Consider the following 14,850-nt stretch of genomic DNA (forward strand, 5'->3'; position numbering starts at 1 on the left):
GGGTCCAGGGCTGTCAACACACAGCCTTAGGGCTTCGGATCATTAAGGGTGCTCCTCCCCCACTTACCAGAAGACCCTCTCACTCCAGTCTCAGAGGGGAGCACGCTCAGTAGGGTTTGCTGTCATTCTTCGAACGTTTGAGCTGCACTTTAAGCCGCTTCATGCCGATCTGAAAGCCGTTCATGGACTGGATGGCAGCTTGAGCCGAGACAGGATTGTCGTAACTTACAAAACCTGTGGGTCCAAGCAGAAACCCAGTGAGAGGCGTGAAGAGGCAAGGACAGCCTCAGTCCTCCTTATGCAACAGAATCCTTACATGAGCTGAGTCTCAAATCTCAATTTTTCTCAGCAGGAAGAAGACTTCTTGAAATTACATCACATGAAACAAATCAGGTTCCTAACAGTACCAGCTGACATCTACATGGTATCCTAAAGTATTTTTTGGCCAAGCCATTTTCCATACATTATTTTTACCTCTGGAGCGACAGTGTGGGTACAAATCACCATTCCCACCAGAGAAATGAAAAAATAAACTGAGGCTCAAAACGAGGTAATGTAATCTACTCAAAGCAAAGTTAAACTAAAGGTACGCAAAGTCAAACTCAGCTCTTCCTGCTCTCAGCCCCCCTCTTTCTCGCTCACTGGTAAAAACACTGAACCCTCCCCACACCAGAAGAAACACCAACATACCGAAACACTTGCTCAGGTTTGTCTGCTTGTCTATAAAAACCTTGGCAGACACGACATTCCCAAAGGGCATAAACATCTGCAGCAGGTCCTGGTCTCCGAACTCCTGGGGCAGGTGGTAGATGAACAGGTTGGCTCCTTCTGGACCTGCAAGATTCCCACTGACTGAAACGGCATCAGGGTCAAGCACGCTGTCCCCCGCACCAACTGAGTCCCATTTCAACCCATGTTGAAACTCTCAGCATCCCCAAAACACAGAAATGTGTCTGGGGAACTAAAAGGATTCTCCAAACACAAAGCAGGGAGCTGAAGGGCAATCACTGAAACAGGTTCCTGCCCTCTTTCCTGTTCCACCGACAGAGGGCAGAATTTGACCCTGTGGAAGGATGGCATGCTGGGACAGTAGCAGGCAGATTTGCATTTGGAGCAAAAAAAACCAGTAGAAAAAGATTGTAAGTAAAATGGATTTCAAAAGAGTACCTAGAAACTAGAGGGCCAGCAAAGAGGTCAGTAGTTGCCAGAGGCAGGTGGGGCAGGGACCGACTACAGAGAGACATGAGGGAATTTCTAGGGGTCATGGAAATATTCTACATCTATGGTGGCAGGAACGTGACTACATGTGCTCGTCAGAGCTCACAGAGCTATATTCACCAAAGGGTGAATTTTACCATAAGTAAATTGTGCCTCAGTAAAAATGTATTTTTTTAAATACATGCCTATGATAAATAATCGGGCTTCCCTGATAGCTCAGTTGGTAAAGAATCTGCTTGCAATGCAGGAGACCCCGATTCGATTCCTCGGTTGGAAGATCTGCTGGAGAAGGGATAGGCTACCCACTCCAGTATTCTCGGGCTTCCCTTGTGACTCAGCTGGTAAAAAATCTGCCTGCAATGCGGGAGACCTGGGTTCGATCCTTGGATTGGGAAGATCCCCTAGAGAAGGGAAAGACTACCCACTCCAGTATTCTGGCCTGAAGAATTCCATGGACTGTATCGTCCATGGGGTTGCAAAGAGCTGGACACGACTGAATGACTTTCACTATATATGATAAATAACCAAAGCTCAAAAACAGAGTATGTTTTCCTCTTCAACTCAAGGACTTCCCAACTAAAGAAAAGCTTTAAAAAGTATTTTTACTGGAGTATAATTGATTTACAACGTGGTGTTAGTTTCTGCTGTGCAGCTAAGTAAATCAGTTACATATATACACACATATATCCACTCTTTTTTAGATTCTTTTCCCATACAGGTCATCAGAGCACTGAGCAGAGCTCCTGTGCTACACAATGGTCCTTACTAGTCTGTGTATGTATCTCAGTGTGTATATGTCAATCCCAATCTCCCTATGTACCCCTCCTCACCATTTTCCCCCCTTGTAAACATGTTTGTTTTCTACATCTGTGACTCCTCCTGTTTTGTAAATAAGTTCATTTGCAGCATTTTTTAAAGACGCCACATGTAAACAATATCATATTTATCTTTCTCTGTCTTACTTCACTTGGCATGATGATCTCTAGGGTCCATCCATGTTGCTGCAAATGGCACTACTTCATTCTCTTTAATGGCTGGGTAACAGCCTGTTACATATATGCACCACATATTCAAAGAAGAGTTTTACTACAACGGCAGTCCAGCCAGCCTCCAGCCGCCCCGGCCTCCCTGCTGTCGTCAGATCCTACGGCACACGCTGCCTCATGGTCTCTGCACTTGCTGCCCCTCTGCCCCATTCCTCTTCTTCCTTGAGATACACACATTGCTCGCTCCTTCCTTCCCTAAGGTCTGCACTTAAACGTCAGTTTGGAGAAACCTCTCTCTATGTAAAACGCTATCTTCCTGGCACTCTCTACTCCGCTTTCCTGTGCGTCATTCTTCAGAGCACCACGGGAACACCTCACGCTTCTGCTCACCGTCTGTCTCCAGGGCTCCAAGAGCTCCCTGTCAACACAGCCCAGGGCAGGTAGTAAATGTCCAGCTCAGAGCAGGGGAGGGCGCGCTGCACCGGGGCTCCTTGGGGCTAAAGCAAGAGAGGATGCCTGTCTTTTCCTACATAAACGCTTAGATCTTGCCAGCTCCTGGCTATGAAAACTCGTCAAATAAGAGCACAGAGATGTCGGCAGGATTTTCTACTCAAACAAACCACTTTAGGCCTATTTCTGCTCAGAAAGCCTCTCCTGAATTTAATACCGTTTGTGTCAAAGCACACCCTGCCCCCCGCATCGGCCCACAGGCTGTACTGTCTCAGCGTCCCTCGGTTTTTCCTCAATAAGGAAAAGCACAGATGAGACAGTGAGGAAAAGGCCAAGTGACAGAGTCAAAGGGGACGCCCAGACAGAAGACATCCCCTAGCAGACTTCTAAGAAGGAAGACTTCCTCTCCAAAACAGACTGCCAAATGGTATCAGACACAGGGAGGCCAGTATGCTTCTTCACCTTAAAGCTGCAGCCCCACTCGGGGAAGGCGTACAGAGGTTCTGAGACGAGCCACAGCCAGAACACATTCCAGTGCAGACCAGTTTCTCAGTCTACCCTTGACAACGCCAAAGAGCAGGGCTGGCCTCACCACCTGAACGGCTCTCCAGGGCTTTGCCTGCCTTTCAGCGCTGGCGCAGAGGGTGTGCCCACCCTGCCCCGACTCCAGTCTCCCCGCACTCACCTTCCTTCTGGCTCCCAGCAGCACCGATACTCTGCTGTGTCAGCAGGTTCTGGTTGTACAGGGTGGGGAGCGCCGCGGCAGCGTACTGCTGGATCCCCGAGTAGGCCTGTGTGAGGGCCTCCATGGTGCTCCCTGTGCCGTTGGAAAGGCCGCTGCTGCCCAGGCCACCATTTAACGCAGCCATCCCTGGGTGGGGGTGGGGTGGGGGAGGAGGAGCGACAAATGGGAAGACTCAACTGATGCGAAAACAAAACCCAAAGTACACCCTGTCATCTCCTCCTTAGCTTCTCCCTGAGAAGGAACAGCCATCTGATGGGTCAGGTTTTAGGACAGTCACCAGGGCCCATGGCTAACAGGGACATTTTAAACGGCCACACCCAGAGGCAGCTCATCCTCCAACCTGCGCAAGAAGCAATACCACTGACACGTGACCTGCCCCACTTTTCTGGATTTGCTGCCATTTTCTCCTTAGAACTGGAATGCGGTAAAACAACAGCCCCAGGACGGGGGACTAAAACGAGTGCACACGCTGTATGATAGATGTGGGCAAATCCTATCATCAAGATAGCCACTAATGTTTACTGAGCGTGTACTACGTGTCAGACGCTGTACCAAGTGATGTGCTCGGCACTTCACTGCATTCTCATTTAACTTGACCATCCTCAGAGAACTCTAGTCCCACTTCACAGACGAGAAAATGCCCTTAAAAAGGTGGTCTTAAGGTACAGATAGTTAACGGACAGGGTCAGGTCTGACTCAAAATCCCACGGTCATTTCTAACTTCACCGGGCCACCCCCATCATTCTCTCTAAGTGTCCCTACCAGAGTAGTTTAAAATGTGCTACCTGCACAGACTGACTGGAGGACTTCCAGGGACTGGCCCTCACCTGCCAAAGAGCTGACGTTGAGGCCTGCTGTTGCTCCAGCTAATGTCTGCAGGGCTCCAAGGGAGGCGATGGGGTTGACGGAGCTGCTGCTGCTGGAGCTTGGTGAGGACCCTGCTGTCAGACACCCACCAGTTAAACTCAAACCAAAACTTGCCTTCCTGTGTCAACAGGAGCCAAAGCCCAAGCTGTGTCACTCAACTCTTCATTCTCTTTATGGGGAGGCTTTCGGTTACCAAGTCCCCCACCCTCGCTCGCCCCAGTGAATGATTGTGTTAACAACACGTTCTTGCAGGACACAGAAGTGACAATTACAACAAACTGAAGACCATGAGAGCTCTCTTAATTCAGGAGACGCCATCTGAGACTGTACTGTTCATCATCTGACCCCTTTGGAAATGGGTGTTAACCATTCTCCAGAATGACAGAATCCTCACGTGGGATTCTGCCCAAGGCCCACAGGGGCCCCCAAGCCCCTACCACACGCTTACCTGAACTGGTGAGTACGCTGAGGGGACTGCTGGACGTGGTGAGAGCACTGGTGCCACTTGGGGTGTTCTGAGCTGCACTAGCCGCAGCAGCCAGTGCAGCCAGGTTCTGTAACTGCATTGCATTTAACCCTGCAACATCCAAAGCAAGCGATCAGCCAGCAGGTAAGAGTGCCCTATATCCACTCTGGCAATGACCGTGCAGACTGGCAGAAGGCTCATCCCAAAGTGGAACTGTTCTAGGTATAAGCCTTACAGGCAATACTACAGAGCTCCAAAAAGACTCAGATACCATTCAACTCATTAAGAAACTTGACACTTCCTCAGATAAGACATGTCTAATACAATAGCAGGCTAGCCCAAGTGAGTGAGCATTAATAAATGGATGGGCAATTAGGAAATCAGAAAAAAAGGGGTGGATTCTGTGGTCTACCATGGAGACAGGCAGACTGAAGAGAACAATGGCCCGAGGCAGAGAATCAATCTGTATCTGAGCCTTCACCGATGCTTTACAGGGGATCTGTTCTCTGCAATGGAGGCGAACCAAGTAGAAAATGTAGCAGAGACCCAGACGACCATGGTGGGATGACACGTGAAAACTGCAACAGCAGAGAGAACAAAGAAAAAACCACCCCCTGAACAGCAGGCTCATCATCAGAAAAACGAGAAAACAAACTCTGAGGAGAAGACCTCCAAGTGGAACCTAGCAACACTGGCAAAAGGAGAGCAAAAAATCTGAGCTGCACCAATGACGTGTGGCAAACGATTCACTAGATAATGGAAAGGCAGATGGGTAGGGTGGAGAATTAATGAGAATACAGAGGCTACAGCACAGATTTACAATCTGGCAACTTTCTGAAAACACAGCAACCTTTGAGTCCCTGGGACAAAAAATGAATCCATCAGACTTCCCCAGTGGCACGCTGCACCTCGCCTAGGAGGAGCCCTTCCTCAGATGCACCTGACTAGCTGTACCCCACTGCCGGAGGGGCGGGGCTGGGCGGCCCTGGAGCGGCCCTGTCCCTGCCTCAGGTTTGTCTGTGGAGCTGTCTTTGTTAACAACTCGGGCATCTGTCAATTAAGTTTCTGGTGTGTGTTAACACCAAAAACAGTAATTACCTAAGGAATAACATGTATCAGACACTAACTTCCGAGGTTCTAGCAGCTGCAGGGCAAGCCACACACACAGAAGCCATCTTAGACTTTTCTTCTGAGAATCACTGGAAAAGTCACTTTATTGTGGAAATAATTCCTGCAATTTTATCCTTATCAAAGTGGCTGCAGACAGTCTGCAGGTACTAACAGCTCTTCTTACTAGAGACTTAAAGGGGTGGGGAGCAGACAACTGCAGAGCAATATGACATCAGTAACTAAACGAGCCACCTTCGAGAGAGGAGGTATGAATCCCAGGATGTTCATCTTATGTCAGGTTTATATAATGAGTGGGAATTTTTTTTTTTTTCCTGCACAAACAGTAGAAAACTCTCAAGACTACCGTTAGCTGCGTCTGTTGGCTTGGCTGCTGCCGCTCCTCCGCACCAGTGAAACACTTACCTCCCATCGGGTGGAGGCTGCTCAGGGTGTTGAGGTTCCCAGAGGAGGCAGTCTGCTGAAGGAGCTGCAAATAAAGCTAGACATTACACCAAAAAACAGAACAAGAGTGAGAGTGAGGGCTGGTTCTGCATCTGGGATAACTCTACAGCACAGCAAAGCGAGAGTGCAGAGGCCCCCAGAGAGAAGAAAGTCGAAGACAAGAACCCAAGCCAACACAACAAAAACACGAGGCTTACGACAGCACAGGACAGCACAACACAGCTAAAGCCCTGGCCCAGAGGCCAGCTATGTCAGCCGAGTCCTAAGCCAGGCCCGAGTCCCTGGCAACACAGCACAGCAGCAGAGGACAGGGGGAGGGGAGAACTGAGCTCAGCTCAGGCAGCCATGCAGCCCACTTCAGGAGTGTCTGCAGACGAGTGACTGCTGTGTCCAATTTCTCTCCCAAATCCTCCGTGGTCAGGTCCACACACCTTATTTTATAAGCTGTTTCCATCTGGAGACCTAATTTCTACTTTAGCCGACTACTTAAAATACCAAACGGGACCATTTCAGGCTCTTTCTTGGAGTATCCTTTACCACCCATGATGAACTTGTGACTAGATCAACCTTGTCGTGATGAGAATACTACGCATTCATCTAGCCCCATTCATCTCACCGTTGCAGATGACCAAATGATGGCTCAGTCTGCATTCATCCATAGAACATTCTCTTTCAATGAGTGTTCCATAACAAATAAAATGAAAGGACCTATCCATAAGCTATGAATCTCCACAGCCTTACCCTGTACCTAGCAAACTGCAACCTTGATCTAAGCAACCTGCTGAAACCTTTTGTTCCATTCAAACCCAATCATTGAATGGATGGTATTCTTGTTTCTGGATCCTTTGTTCAGTCTGTTATCCATTCCTAGAAACATCTGACCTGGCTCCTCTGTCATCATGAATGTCTCTAGTCTACAGGCATTTCATGGAAGTTCACAAACTTCCAGAAGTAGAATGAAAAAATGTACACACGTAGAATTTTATCAGCTTCTCAAAGGGCTCCACAGCCTGGAAGATTAAGAACTACTGCTCTAGTTTCAAGCTGACACATTCTAGTGCACCCTAACCAACGACGCGTGCTATCACTTACGCGGCCCATCAGCTCTCACACGTCTTTCTGTCTGTCTCCTTAAATATCCTGGCCAATGAGCTCAGGCCCAACTAGGGACTGTACATACTACCTGGCACTTTACTTCCTCCCTAAATGAGACCAGCTCTGAGCGCGGGGATCATGTTTAACTGAAACAAAGAGGCCACAGCTCTCAACATATACCATCATGTGCCTGCTAGATATGGCAATACAACAAAAAGGTGAGTCTTCCCTAAAAGAAGGCTCCAAACTCTCTAAGAAAAGCAAGCACACGTCATGGAGATAATTTTCAAAGCATTATCATTCTGGCAGAAGACTAAAATCTCCGAATTTTCTCAACTTACAAGCAATGTTCTAGCACCAAGGAACAATTTAATCTGCAGAAATAGAACAACCATCTAGGCTTTCTGATTTCAGAGAAATACCAGCAAGGATAAACCTGGATTTCTTCTAATATTTTAGAAACATGGAAACCAGAGGGCATCAAATTAGCCAAAACCTGGCACCGAGGGCAGAAACCACTGCCTTTCTTCTGTTTCACGTAAAACAATACTTAAAGGAGGAGGAAGGGATGACTGCACTTCTGTGTGTCTTTAGACTGTCCATACTCATCTAGTGCTTTCACCACTTGTTCTCCTTCTTTGGTAGCTTCACAGACGACTTGTTCTTTCTGACTCAAAGATGAGACAGTTTTAAGTGTCTTGTGCCGTCTGTGATTCTTTTGAGGGTTAAAGCAGTGATAATCCTCTGTAATATATACTGCAGACCTAATAAATGTAACAAATTAGAGCCTGCTTTTGGATTATATGACTCAAATTCGACAAGACAGAATTCAAATTAAAGGAAATCTATTTACTATTTAGTGAACTCAAATAGACACCTGTAATACTCATTTAATAATGTCCATGTTAATCTCTTGACCTCTCCCACCAATGGGAAAATCCACTGTCATACTCTTCATGGAAGGCTCAGGAAGGATTTTATTGATGGTCTCTACATCTACTAGAGAAAGAGATGGAGAAAGATACTTGGTAGCTAAGAATTCTGCAGGAATTTTTTTTCTTGGGGGCAGGGACACATGTTTCTAAATCTTTGTTTTAGGAAATTAGTATTTCACTCTAATTGGAGCAGAAGCTCAAGATATAGCCAAAGATGTGTGACGAGAGCGAGCGAGCCAGTGCACACAAGGCTAACGTGACAAAGAATATAGTGTTGCCTGAATTTTTATGTAAAACTTGGATATGCTAAAAGTTGTGAGTGCTATTATATATGTTAGCTAGGGACAGCAGAAGAAACAGCTGGGAGCTTGCACAGCCTGCAGAAAGCAAACCACAAAGACTCACTGCTAAATACTGGGGTCCGAGAGTATTTAGACCAGCAAGGTTTCCCCACACAGAGGCTGCGCTGATTTGCTGCATCTGCTGCTGGAGCTGCTGGGCCATTCTTTTCTGTTCTTTGTCCTTCTGTGTATCAGCAAATTTTACCACCATGGGGGAGGAGCAACCCTACGAAAACACCAAAATCAAAGGGTCAAATTCCTGATTCTGGTGAAGGGAAACCCTACTTTCCAGTGCCGCATAGGCTGCATTCTCATTTTATTCAGTGCCAAATGATTCTCCTCTTTAATAGGCAAACAAGTGGCAAAAGGTAATTTAAAAGGGTTAACTAGTTGCAAAATGCTAATTTTAAAGAAAGCACCAGTGTTTCAGATGTTTGGCTTGCTTAACTTTTAGGGCTTCCCAGGTGGCAATTAGTGGTAAAGAAGCCACCTGCCAATGCAGGAGAACTGAGACACCCGGGTTCAATCCCTGGGTTGGGAAGATCCCCTGGAGGAAGAAACAGCACCCCACTCCAGTATTCTTGGCTGGAGAATCCCATGGACAGAGAAGCCTGGTGGGCTACAGTCCATGGGGTTGCAAAGTGTCGGGCACGACTAAAGTGACTTAGCACACAGCAACTTTCAGGGCAATCAACGCTATGCACACTACCGGGCTTTGGCGCTCAATGGTCCTAGCACTCTCATGCTAAGGAACCTTCCCTTTCGTTCATCTGCCCCCTACCTCCATGGTCTGTGCTTGGTGCATTGCCTTGATAGCTGTCTGTGCCATGGCTCTTGTTGTAAAAGTCACAAATGCACAACCTGGTGAGAGAAGAGTCAATAGCTCATCCATTCGTTTCATGATTTATCTGACCGACACTTACTGGGCACCTTCTATGTGCCCAAGTGGCATGCTAACAGTACAGACGTGATTCTGCCTTTAGGAGTTCATGATCTAGTGGGGAAGATGGTGTATTACAACAAGGCGAAACACGCATCAGGAGAAATCAGGGAAGCACAATTAGGAGAGAAAGTGCTTGAGAGATAAAGGAGGAATCACATTCTCTAGTTTCTCTCATGAAAGGCGTGTTTCCACTTTGGCATAGAATCTCTCCAAGGACAGAAACAGAATTTTAATGCACGACACTTAAGTGCAGAATGCAGATTCCTTGGGGGAATTGGGATCAATTGACAGGAATCATGACGGGACCTAGAAATACAACACCATACTCAACCCTCTCCATCTTGGCAGTATCATTCATGGTGGCTGGAGATCACTGGTTTCCACTGATCCAATTAAAAAGAACTCCAAATTTAAGATGAGTACTTTTAAAGGTGCTAAAGGTACTTTTAAAAGTTAAAAGTGTACCCACCTCGGCTCAACCCATCAGGTCCCCTCAGTATCCGGCATTCTTCAATCTGTCCAAACGAAGAGAACATGACTCGGATGTCATTTTCAGTGCACTTCTTGGATATCATACCGATAAACAGCTTCCTGTCTTCCACTGCTGAGAGAGTGAACACAAATGCTTCGCTGTTACTGCAAGGGGCGGCGCGGCAGAGCACTGTGCCTTCCAGCCTACTGCACTGACTTTAAGATGCATTTTGTTTCATAATTTAGCACCTACTCTTATAAATCATAATTGGGAGCACTTAGATGAAATATAGTAGCTTCAGGATCTTATGAAAGTTACTTAACCATTCTGTGCCTGTTTCCTCGTGTGATTAATAGAGCAAACTCAGTTTACCTCAGAGGCTGCTGTAGGTATTAAATACCAAGTGCTCAGCATCCTGCCTCGTACTTAGCAAAGTCTGCTCTCACTAGCAATGCTGTTGGACCAAAGGATGAGTTTTCTCACTTAACTGATAATGACAAAAGAAGCAGAACACACATTCAGTGAATGTAACTGTCCACTTTCATATTTTGGTTATTTTCTTGAGGACTAAGCTTTTCTTCCTAATTTTTTAGGGAGGGAATTCCTTCAGTTCCCCTCCTTACTCTGGTTGATAAGAAACTATGCAGATCAAAGGCATTCCAGTTCACTCTCAGATGTTCTTGTAATGTTTCCCTGTCAACTCTATCTCATCCATTTACCGTGCTTATTTAAAGAACAATTCAGATGACAGATTACTTATAGCACTGAATCACTATCTTCCACCAGACACAAAACTTAACTAAAAATACATTAATTCTGAGTAAGTAATAGATTAACTGAAACCATGAAACTCCTAGGTGAGTTGGGCTTGGTAAACTCCTTTACATGAGTCTTGGCAATGGTTTTTTTTGGATTTGACACCAAAAGCAAAGCAACAAAAGCAAAAAAAAAAAAAAAAATCAAGTGGTGTTACATCAAATGAAAAAGCTTTTTTGCACAGCAAAAAACAAACAAAAAGCCATCAACGAAGAGGCAACCTACTGAAGAGGAGAAAGTATTTGCAAATCATGTATCTGATAAGGAGTTAATATGTAAAATGTATAAAGAACTTAAAGAACTCAACAGTAAAAGAAAAACAACTTGATTTAAAAATGGGCAGATTCCCTGGTGGTCCAGTGGTTAAGATTCCATACTTCCAGTGCAGGGTCAACAGAAACATAAAAGATGCTCAGTATCGCTAATCATCAGGGAAAGGGAAATCAAAACCACAACAAGGTATTATCTCATATGTTAGAATGGTTATTATCAAAAAGACAAAAAAGAACAAGTGTTGGTGAGGATGTGGAGAAAAGGGAACCCTCGTGCACTGCTGGCAGGATCTATATGGTACAGCCACTGTGCAAAACAGTACAGCAATTTTTCAGAAAATTAAAATTCGTGCTAGCATATCACCCAGAGACTCCACTCCTGGGTATTTACCTGATGAACACGGAAACACTTACTTGAAAAGATCTATGTACACCATGCTTATCCAGCAAAGGTATAGAAGCAACCTAAGTATCCATCCACAGATGAAGGGATACATAAAAAGGGGTATTTTATACACACATGATTATTCTTCAGCCATGAAAAATGAAATCTGGACATATGTGACAACATGAATGGACCGTGAAGGCATTCTGTTAAGTGAATTAAGTCACAGAAAGATAAATACTGTATTGCTCTCATTTAAATATGAATATTTCAAACAAAAAAAACAACGGAGCTCATGGAGAACAGACTGGTGCTTGTCAGGGGCAAGGGAAATGAGGAGGCAAAACGGGGAAAGGAGGCCAAGAAGTATTGATAAGCTTATTATACATAAACTTCCAGTTTTAAAATAAGTCATGAGGATGTATGTGACTACAGTTTACTGCATTGCACGTTTCAATGTTGTCAAGAAAGTAGATCTTTAAAGTTCTCATCACAAGAAGAATAGTTTTGGTAACTATGTATGGTGACAGATAACTAGACTTACTGCAGTGTCATTTCACAATACATACAAACACTGAACCATCACGCTGTGCAACGGAAACTAACACAATATATGTCAATTATACCTCAACAGAAGATTAATTAGTGCACAATACAATCCAAATGCCATGAGAACAGCAACTACACCAGCAGAAATCGTGTAAGGGGAAGGCCGCTCACGTGCTTGCTTACCGTTGTTCTTCTCGCTGTCGGCAGGCTTCATCTGTATAGGATGATGCATCTACAACGGAAGACACGTGACTGTTACGATCACACACTGAAGGCACTCAGAAACATAAATGAGGACTCCAAAGCAAACACTACAACTGAGCTCTAAGAGGTGGCTCTGGGGACTGCGCTGGTGATCCAGCGGCTAAGAATCCACCTTGCAATGCAGGGGACATGGGTTCGACTGCTGATCAGGGAACTAAGATCCCACATGCCTTGGAGCAACTAACCCCATGCGCCACAACCAGTCCATACGCTGTAGTGACGCAACCAACTGAGACCCAACGCACCAAGCAAAGGAAGAACTGTCTCTGAACTCACGCCTGCCTCATTATCTCTCAACAGAATCTCAAAATAGAATGTGAGTCAACAAGTCAAGATTCTCTTGGCTGAGAATTACTTTCACTCTATCTTCTTTGAAACATTCCCTTTATTCCTCCTTTGCATCAATTCCTGTGGCAGTCACCCCCTTCCCCCCACAGGTGTGTTCCAGGCGTCAAAGCCACCACGGTTCCACTTACTAGTAGGAGTTCCTTACCCCTGGGAGGACCTTCATGTTGTGAAGAGCGTTCTGAGCTTCTAATGCAGCTTTTCGGGTGTAAAATGTAACAAAACAGCACCCTGCAATAAACAATACTCAATGAAACCAAACCAGCCCTTTGAAAGCAGATGATTTCTGAGAGCACTCCCTCCTCCAGGGATACATTGAAAGTCAAAAACCAGGGCTGGGTTTATTCAAATGGGTGGGTGGGTGGGGAGGGGGGAGGGAGGGAGAAAGAGAAAATCTAACAAGGAAGGGGAAAAAAAAAAGAGAGAGAGATTTTTCTACCATTTTCTTTACTGCTATCGTCACCTGGTTTTATTCTTCTTTAGCTGCTCCTATAACTTCTCTGGAAAGAAGGCCGTCCTTACCAAGGTCACAGAATCACGCCATTCAACCCGCCCTCCACGCAGCACCAGGCGGTGCGCTGGGCAGGAAGACTCAGCCGTGTCCTCTTACAGCTTGTGGTCTACAACTCTTGCTTTCTCAGACCAAGCCTTACACTGCAGCCAATTTCTACCATATGCCTTAAACATAATCATCACTTATTAAATTATAAAATGACTTAAGAGCAAGGATCTCTTAGTATCTATTTCTTGGACTCTTGGTTCTCATCAAATATAATTACGTGTCCAACAGCACTTGACTGAGATCTTGAGACTCTCTGCTCTGTATCTTTACTGGGGATTGGAGGGCATAAGTATGTTTTGTAAATCTTAGGCCTGCAGTCCCGTAAGATATGATATAGATTTCTTTTAAAATCACCCTGCAATTAAGATTTTAAATTACTGTATATTACATTGACAGTCATTTTCAGAAACTATAATACCTTTTACTTTGGTTAACTATGTCACAAAGAGAAAATAATTCCTCGGCTCTAGACCCTTTGCTATTAAGCTGGTTTCAAGCATGAGAATCATGTGTGCTTACATCTGTAATATAGAACAGCTTCCATAGAAAATTACTCTGAAATGGGTTATTTGGGAAAACAAGTGTATATCTGCATGTGTCTAGGGGCAAAGCTAACACCTCATCTACTATCAGTCCTATAAACCCTCTCCTCTGCTGGGTATTTCTGGAGGCAGCTTGCCTTCCTTCCCCTGTTCATTTTGTAGGCTATAACAAACAGGTGATCTATAAACAAGCCCCTCCTAGTTGCTAAGCCATCCCAGAAGGCCTCTGTAACACCAACAAAAACCCACGAGTACCTGGACAGTCTTTCTCTTTTCACTTACCCTAGCTAAAATACTAAAAAACAACCTACGTGGTTGGTTTACTTCAACTTTATTTCTGTCATTCCACTACCAAGATCAAATGAGACACTCACATGAGTCTGTTACAGATCTTGAAAATGACTGCCCAAGATCCAACTTGCAAATTATCCTCATGATGTCACTCATGAGGATTTTATTTTATTTTTAAGCCATTAAACATGTTTGGACTGGGAGATATAGCTGCAACAAAAAGACAGTCATATCCCCGCCCCCAACACCCCGGCCATGACCACAAGAGCATTCTGGCAATGAGACTGAGCATGCGCCTGACTGCAAATACACATAAATTCAAAGCCCTTCCTTACCTTTGCTCTGTGGAGGGTTTTGGCTCCTATCCCTTAGGACATTGATTTCATAGACAGCACCATACTGTTCAAACAGTTCCCTCAAATCCTTCTCAGACCAGGTCCTTGGAACCTGGCCCACAAACATCTTGATAGCATCAAGATCCGGTTGATCTGGGTGGTCCAGGGTGCCGTTCATTTTCTTTGAGCTGCGTAAAATAAAACTTCTATTATGTATTCCTGTTATTTCTAAGAGAAACTTCTTTTCTTTAAAAGTCTCAACTACTTCCTGAACAAGTAAGGAGAAAAAAACCTACTTCTTTTCACTACTTACATTCAATTTACCAGAGTTCGCCAGCCGTCCCTCACTATGCCTGCCACCCCTCACTATGCCTGCCACCCCTTCCATCTGATCCCAAA

General features: G+C 45.2%; 1 protein-coding gene across 21 annotated transcripts in view; it reads right to left on the reverse strand.

The window, feature by feature from the left end:
• The window catches only part of CELF1 (CUGBP Elav-like family member 1), a 66,303-nt gene that overhangs the window by 6,101 nt on the left and 45,352 nt on the right, over positions 1-14,850 (reverse strand). For 10 of the 21 annotated variants that reach the window (XM_055547102.1, XM_055547104.1, XM_055547100.1 and 7 more), the window contains 12 exons: positions 14,452-14,639; positions 12,870-12,952; positions 12,296-12,344; positions 10,088-10,222; positions 9,457-9,536; positions 8,740-8,901; positions 6,266-6,341; positions 4,715-4,843; positions 4,185-4,340; positions 3,340-3,525; positions 691-834; positions 68-234 (listed from right to left, as the gene is read on the reverse strand). In XM_055547102.1, coding sequence (XP_055403077.1) covers positions 107-234; positions 691-834; positions 3,340-3,525; positions 4,185-4,340; positions 4,715-4,843; positions 6,266-6,341; positions 8,740-8,901; positions 9,457-9,536; positions 10,088-10,222; positions 12,296-12,344; positions 12,870-12,952; positions 14,452-14,639 — 1,516 coding nt within the window. In that variant the 3' untranslated portion in view covers positions 68-106. The remainder of the gene's footprint in view (positions 1-67; positions 235-690; positions 835-3,339; positions 3,526-4,184; positions 4,341-4,714; positions 4,844-6,265; positions 6,342-8,739; positions 8,902-9,456; positions 9,537-10,087; positions 10,223-12,295; positions 12,345-12,869; positions 12,953-14,451; positions 14,640-14,850) is intronic. The other 11 variants (XM_055547099.1, XM_055547098.1, XM_055547095.1 and 8 more) reach the window with 11 other exon arrangements.

Source organism: Bubalus kerabau, chromosome 15 (genome assembly GCF_029407905.1).
Source record: "Bubalus kerabau isolate K-KA32 ecotype Philippines breed swamp buffalo chromosome 15, PCC_UOA_SB_1v2, whole genome shotgun sequence".
NCBI classification, from domain to species: Eukaryota; Metazoa; Chordata; class Mammalia; order Artiodactyla; family Bovidae; genus Bubalus; species Bubalus kerabau.